Here is a 7,938-nt window from a genome sequence, read left to right on the forward strand (position 1 = left end):
ATCAAATTCATATCTCCTGCATTGGCAGGTGGATTCTTTACCACTGAGCCAGCAGGCAAGCCCCCTATCACAACATTGTTAATGAGCTATACTCCAAATCAAAAAAAAAAAAGTTTGGAATGTAATTATTAGAAATCAAGCCATGATCTGGGAGAAAATACTTAGAGAGAGAAAGAGTGAGAATTCTGAGAGCCCATTTATGAAGGCCAAGGAGTCTACACTACACGGCTCCTAGTGTAACATTTTGAAACCTCAGTGGGTGACAGGTTTAGGTGAAATGCTGAACAAGACATCAAATCACACATAAGACCCAGCCCACAGTGGGAAGGCAAGAGCTATCCCAAGGTTGAGTGTCCTACCAAAGGCCACAGAAGACCACCTGTGTTGAGAAGACCACCACTCAACCATCCCAGGGTTGAAAGCCCTACTAAAGGCCACAGAAGACCACCTCCCTCCAGAGACTGTGTCATATCTCACACTGTGGCGGGGGGCGGGGGGTGGTGTTCCTAAAATAAAAATTTAGAGTGTTCCTATAACTTCCTATGTGATTCAGAATCAGTGAAGCAGTAGGTTCCTGGGTACTTCAAATATTTCATGTCTCAAATAGCTTTTCAGAGAAATAACATGGAAAAAAGGTCCAGGGCCGTTTCACTGGTCTAACCTCTCTGTTTTCTCATGTATGATTAAAAAATTAGAAGAAAAAAATCCAGGTGGGAGTGGAAATGGCTTGAGTTAATGTCAATCAAGAAGAAAATGGAAAAAAATAAAATAAAAATCAAAGATAACCCCCAACCTCCTTCCAAGATTCTCCCCCTTTATATATTTTCCAGAACAGCTGATGAGTTGTCAACAATTATTTTATTGAGCATTGCAAGGTGCACAGCATTGTACATAGCTTGAAAATGTCAAATTGACTCATCACGCCCTTTATAAAGGCTTCCCCAACGTCCATGTTTTGTGGGTTTTCCTGCTGTGCTCCAGGGATGCTAGTACCATTGCAGGCTTACCACGATGTGGTACATGGATCAGCTCACCGCGTCCTCCCCACTAGATATCTGAACTCCTCGAGGATGGGATGCACGTATTGTCAATCTCTGCAACTTAGATGTTCAAATGGACATTGGATGGATGAATGACCAGTGTTTCACTCTAGCTCCTTCTCCAGATTCCTTCATCTGCATTTAGGGGCAAGTGCTGATGCTGAGTGAGAAGCGAACACTCAAAAGGCACAATGGAACAGAGGAGTGTCCAAAGGCGTGGCTGATCCAGACTAGAAAGTCAGCGCAGCAATGATGAAGAGAAGGCTGACCTCGCCAAGGGCCTGAGAACATAGCAGAGCCACAGAAAAATCTTCCAGCCAGAGATGGGGCTCGTCAATTCAAAATCCCACCCCAAAGGCCAAAGTAGCTCACTGGGGCAGGCCAGCGGTCTGGCCACCTGCTGGGGCTGGTGAGCCACAGGTACAAAGACCCACAGTCCAGAGTGGAGGCTCTCAGCCACCCAACCTTGGGGATTAGTTTTCCCTTTATTATCCCTTTCCAGATTTCAAAAAAGGCCACACCGTAATAAATAAATAAGACGCAAAACAACTAGAACTGAAAAGGAAGACATTTTCGAATGGTTCTCAAGAAAAGTTCAGATGCCCTGCTCCTTGCATGGTGCCAAGGGGCTCCAGCTGCCATGGATGGCCCCCATGGGCCTTTCGGTATGCAGATAGGTACTCTGAGGGGACATTAATTCCACAGGAGGCAACAACCCTACTGGTGCGCATGGACGGCTAGTTGCTTCATCACATGGGCCAAACCCATTTAATTCATCAGAGTCCAGTTTGTTCGATGGATGATGGAGAAAACCCCGCCGTAGACCAGGGAGACACAGATCTGACCTCCAAGGTGTGGGATGTCACCTCAGATAGGATCCAAGCAGAAGACCTTGGCTCCTGGTCTACCATCAGTTAGCATCAGGCGTCAGCTTCCTCATCAGAGGTGGCTTTGGTCAGGCCTAGCTTGTCTCTGGTCAGACCATCTCTCTGGTCCACTCTGAAATTCCCTTTCTTTCATCTGGCAGGATTCTACCTGACCCATCAGTACCAAGGCAAACTCTTCTCCTCCATGGCTCCTCACACTACTGAAATGAAGGAAAGCCTGACTACAGATTTTTACGGTCACCAACAGAAGTGTTGGTAAAATACTGCTTAAGAGTCTTAGATAATCTAGTGTATTACTTCCTATGACAGGTTCACGGTCTGGTGTCCCACTACCCTACCTCATGCAACAAACTGATCAGAATGGCAGCTTGCTGGCTGCCCTGCTACTTCGGGTCCAATTCCATTATTTTTCTGCAAAAAAGTAACTCTCACCACACTCACATTTCTTGGGCATCAACTTGATGCCGACGGTTCGCCCATCCTTCTCCCCTCATTGCCTTTCTGGACCCAGATCTCTGCACTGAACTTTCAGATGCACGGTGGCCTGCACCCCCAAATCAGTAGTTTACACTGGGTCCTATTCTACCTCACAGGAACTCTCTAGAACACTCAGAAAAATCCAGGTGATTCCCTCTCAGCTCTGGAAGGCAGAACAAAGTTTGGGAGCTTTGGCTTCCTCCTGTTATCGTTTTTCAGTGCAAGAATTAAAATGACAAGAGCTTGATCAAAAAATTGGAGATTAGCTCTCATAAATAACTTGCTTTAATTGGAAAGTTATGTTTTCTAGCATCAAACACACTATAAAAATAATTTCCTGAGATAATGATTCGGAATTAAGATTATGTACATATAAACTTAGATATATGTGTCTATGATTTTTTTTTTTTTTGCCAAGATGGGCAGAAGAGTTATAATTTTCTGACTATTTTTTTAATACCTTTATACTAAAACCACCATTTAAGGACAGAGTCAGAGCATTTTACTCTATTGGGTACTTGCTGGAAGTTTAAGAAAGACTGATCTAGTATTTTGCAGGATATGAATTTTCATATTAGCTTAACATGTAGGTCTTTGAGCTCCATTTTCTCAGCCAGAGATTTAATATATGTCAAGTTAATCCAAGCTTGGCTAAGGATATCCTCAGACCTATGGCACCTATTCAGAGCAGAGGTCTGATTTTTGCACCCCCTTTTTAATACCTGGGTAGCATTCAAGGGGCAAACAATCTTAGTCCTTGCATTCAGAATTTGTTATGCCATATTTGCATATAATGCTTACCATTAACTCAAAGGAAAAATGCAGCAAAATTCAACATTGGAGAAACAAAACCACCTTACAGATTCTCGGGAGTCATGGAAAGCTAAGGGATGTAACAGATTCTATATCCTAAGAGAGCTATTTCAACAAGGAAGTGTCTGCACCTCACCAAGTCAGCTGAGCTGGGGAGAAAGAGAAGCAAAATGATAACAAATTGGCCAGGAATACTTATATCAGTTTTGTCTTGAGTCTCAGAGAGTGATAGCAGGAATAAATTCCTTTCTACTTTTCTCAGAGACAGTTTGGTTTAAAGTGGTCCTCTTCCAGATTCTCCTTCTGTAATTTTTACTGATCACAAATGAACACCAGCATCTCTCACAAGGTCTCCTGTATCAGAGTGATTCACTGAAGGGGACGGCTTGGAAGTTCACCCACATCCCAGCAGGCAACCTACACATAATCCCACCCTGAACATGTCTCTTGGGTTAGGTTGGAACAGGCAGACACCCCCACCAAAGGCCAAAATATAATTGACAGTGAACAGAAACCCATAGTATAGACAAAATATTCCAGCTTTCTCTATTAAAAAAAAAAATCAAATTCACTGGGACCGGGCACTCATTATTTTTTTTTCTATAACTCCCCAGGATTGTCAAAAGTAATCTTATAGCCAACCCGCTTGCAGACAGTAAAGATGACCTGAAATAGACCACCCATGGTGCCAAAAGCTGTGTCAAAGAGCAGAGAGAGGATGCCACCAAGGCCCATGGCAATGTCCCTGCAGACGATCGGAACTGCGCCTATGGTGTACACGGGGAACGTGGCCACGTCCACAAGCACCCGGACAGGGACACCCACAACGCGGCAGACCACCTTCAGCAGGCAACAAAGGATCCGGAGCACGGCCCTGGTGATCCTGACTGTGACTTTGAGGACCTTCCAGGGAATGCTGCCCAGCTCCTCCCCGATGGTCAAGAAGTAGGTGATGGTGGCTGACCCCAGGCGATAAAGGCAACTTTCTAGACCGTTAATCACCTGCTTGGTGACATACCAGAGGAAATACACAGTGTACTTCAGGATCCCGAAAGCAAGGTAATAAATTAACTGGCAAAGCTTGATGAACGGGGTAGCGACAAAGCCCAGGAGGCCTCCCAGAAGGCTACTCCCTTCCCCAGATGTCTCCGGAGGTGGCAGGGCAGACCTGGTTCCCCTCGCGCTGGAGAGCATCTCGGAGCCCCCCTCAGAGTCCAGCCTCCGCTCCTCATCCTGGACTTGGTTAACCACCTCCAGGATTTTTTTCATTTTCTCTGTGTCTTGGTCACTTTCCCCACAGTTGTTCTGGAACAGCTGAAGGTGGAACGGAAGCAGCTTCTCCAGGTCCCTCAGCATCACATCCTCGATGACCTCCCGGTCGCGGGTGTGCTTGACAAAGCCCATGGCCCAGCCTCCCGCAGGGACCGCGCAGCAGGCCGCCAGCCAGACAAACTCCGGGATGCTCACTCTGTCTCTGACCCTGAGGTCCGAGGGCACGGCGCCTGTGATGATGTAGAGCTCGTCCCCACCACCACACTGCGGGGTCAGAGCTCGCTCCATCAGGCTGTTGAGATTCATGTACCACCTTTCCTGGAAGGACGGGGTCATTGGAGCCGCGTTTGTGAGAGTGAAGGTGGCCGAGTGGGGATCACTGCTGAGGGAGAACGGGTAGAGCTGCCCGGTCCGGTAATCAGAGCCCAGGAAATCTTCATTCAAGGCTTGGCTGCTTCCCAGCTTGTTCACAGACCTGACGGCCTCGGCCTCATCCGTCACCTCCTCCAGGCTGCTGTTGGGGTCATCAATCTGAAAGGAGAGAGCAAGGTTGAGATGTGTCCCTGTTCACAGCAGACCAGGATCCTCGGACCATTCTGCCCAGACTCTAGTGAAGTCCCTACTGTACAGACACTTCCAACACTTTGGTCTGGAAGTACACACACACTTCGTCCTAATACCCCACAACCCTAGTGTCTGAAAGCATCTTTCAAGTCAGCTATATCCTCTTCCACTCTCTGTGTCTATTCCACTCTCGACCTACAGTAATCACCTATCACACACTCATACAAATACACCATCAGAACACCGGTTTTCAATCTGCTGTGGTTTTATAAACGTCATACCCTTTTCCGGGAATGTTTTTCCATGAGATTCAAACTGACTGTAAAAACGAAAGCAAGAGGAAAAGTAAATCTCAGCAGGCTTGTAAAAATCAGAACTGGAATTCAGATAATCAGCCACCAATATGAGCTGCAATTTAAAGAACGTAGTCTTAAGTGAATTTTGCATATTTTGGGATATACAAAGAGCAATCAACTCTAGAGAATTTAAATCAAATAGAGGGACATGTATAGATTATTGTCAGTTATATTAGATACTTCCCAGGCCAAGATAAAATTTGACCAGCTGCTCTTCAAACTTCATCTCCTCATAATATTTGCTATTATTAACAATGTATTTTCTGTCTAGGCCTATTGAACTATGTGCTAAATATCAATAATTATATATATATATATACACACACACACACATCCCTCTTAGTTCTGCTCTTATTCATTTTAAATTCAGCAGTATAATATATACTTCACTTTGCCAATCTGAAAAGATGAAAGGAAAGAGGTCAGGACTGACCCAAAACTCTGTTTTTAGCTCCCAAATTAGACTATAAATTTCTTGACACCATGGACCCTGTACATAGGACCCAGTCAAGGACTGACACATACTAGCATCTCACCTTGTTGTTGTTTTTTAGTCACTAAGTCATGTCCAACTCTTTGTGACCTATGGACTGTAGCCTGCCCAGCTCCTCTGTCCATGGGATTTTCCAGGCAAGAATATTGGAATAAGTTTCCATTTCCTTTTCCAGGGAATCTTCCCAACCCAGGAATCGAACCCATGTGTCCTGCATTGGCAGGCAGATTCGTTACTACTTGAGAATCTCAAGGCACTCTTGTTAATCTGAGATCAGTATTAACTGATCACTGCAGTATTTATAATAGCAGGAAGCTGAACCAACCTACATTTTCAAAAACTGCTGCTGCTGCTTCGAAGTCGCTTCAGTTGTGTCCGACTCTGTGCGACCCCATAGACGGCAGCCCTACAGGCTCCCCCGTCCCTGGGATTCTCCAGGCAAGAACACTGGAGTGGGTTGCCATTTCCTTCTCCAATGCTTGAAAGTGAAAAGTGAAAGTGAAGTTGCTCAGTCGTTTCTGACTCCTAGCGACCCTGTGGAGTGCAGCCCACCAGGCTCCTCCATCCATGGGATTTTCCAGGCAAGAGTACTGGAGTGGGGTGCCATTGACTAGGAACAGTTAAATAGTGTTATATCCATCAAGGAAATATCTCAAAGCCATTAAAAAGCACTTGTAATGATAGGGAAATATGTGCTATAATTTTGAAAGGAAAAGGCAGATTATTAAATTAAATAGATTATAAAATAACATTAAATTAAATAGGCTTAAATTAATTTAAGCCTAAAAATGAGCAAGAAAAAAGTCTGAAACACATGAAAATGTCCATTATGGCTGATCGACTCCCAAGGATACAAGTGATACATTTTTTCCCTTGTTTTCTTGTTTCTCTTGGTGCACCTCTTACCTACATCAACCCACAAATGATTTATATGTTACTTGCAAAAGGAAAAAAAGAAATGACTTAAAAGAAGTAAATTCTGACTAATTGATTCCCTAGAGTTGGTGCCACTTGCTAAACCCAAGAGGGCCAAGGCCATGTGGATTGCTGTACCTCACGTGGGGAGGGCAACCCACTCTGCCTTTCTCCAGCTCTGCAACAGCAAATGTAGGCATGCTCATGCACGCATGAGTAGCTTTAGTGAGGGCAACGGATGAGCAAGGTGGTGTGAAAGCAGGAATAGTCACGAAAGCTAATGGAGTATTCCATAGCCTCACCCTTCAAGGTCGTTCCGTCCCTGCCCCCAGACTTTGAATTAGAAATGATCCTGGATGGTCCCCACTCCCACCGCACCCCTAGAGGACAGAGATAAGAAGCTCATCCATTTTGTAAAGCTGCCCTTGCTCTCCTATGGCCAGAAGAAACAACCCATGGAAATATCTGCCTCATTCCTGAATCATGAGATCAAGGTACGGCCGAGCCAAGATTGTAGAGGCTTAGGTGGAATTTTAGGGTGCCTGTTTATTCTCCCTGCTTACTAGGGTACTGTGTCTGCATTTAGCCTGGTGTAGCTTCTTTATCCCATCTAGAGAAAGCCTGGAGCTGGGTTTTTTTTTTTTACTGGTAGCCAGTGACAGAGCATAGGGCAACACACTGGTTCATCTTCTGTCCAAGAGCCACCCAGGAATGAAATAATGCCTTCAAGGACAGAAGGCAGGCTGGAACACAAACAGAGAAGAGAGATTCTTAGATAAAGAAGGGGAAGGAACCAAAAAGGGCAGGCAGGGAAAGAAAAGGGGAGGGATAAAAGAGAGGGGGGAGAAAAGAAGAGAGCGAGATTGGGTGTGTGTGTGTGTGCCTGTGTGTAAGAGACAGCCTACAACATCCTGCTTTTAGACAGAAACCAGGATTGTGGGTTGATTTACTTTCAAACTTCAGAGCATGGTCTCCCGTGGCTAAGGTCAGAGGAGACTAAGCCGGGTGCTTCCACGTCCTCTCAGGCCACTTGAGTTCAATGGGCTCCAGATATCTGCCATAACGGAGTCTCTTCTGCCCACAGCTCACAGGTACATGGGAACGGGCCAGGATGACCCAAG

The 7,938-nt window shown here is 45.4% G+C and overlaps 1 protein-coding gene across 1 annotated transcript in view; it reads right to left on the reverse strand.

The window, feature by feature from the left end:
• Window positions 1-839: 839 nt before the first annotated feature.
• Window positions 840-7,938, reverse strand: part of ENDOD1 (endonuclease domain containing 1) — a 35,398-nt gene continuing 28,299 nt past the window's right edge. Inside the window, exon 2 of the mRNA XM_086338968.1 lies at window positions 840-5,020. Within this exon, the coding sequence (XP_086195094.1) occupies window positions 3,818-5,020 (1,203 nt within the window). The 3' untranslated portion in view covers window positions 840-3,817. The remainder of the gene's footprint in view (window positions 5,021-7,938) is intronic.

The sequence above is a fragment of the Bos grunniens genome, chromosome 15, assembly GCF_055505025.1.
Source record: "Bos grunniens cultivar Pamir isolate PY7600 chromosome 15, Bosgru_T2T1.0, whole genome shotgun sequence".
In the NCBI taxonomy this organism is placed as follows: domain Eukaryota; kingdom Metazoa; phylum Chordata; class Mammalia; order Artiodactyla; family Bovidae; genus Bos; species Bos grunniens.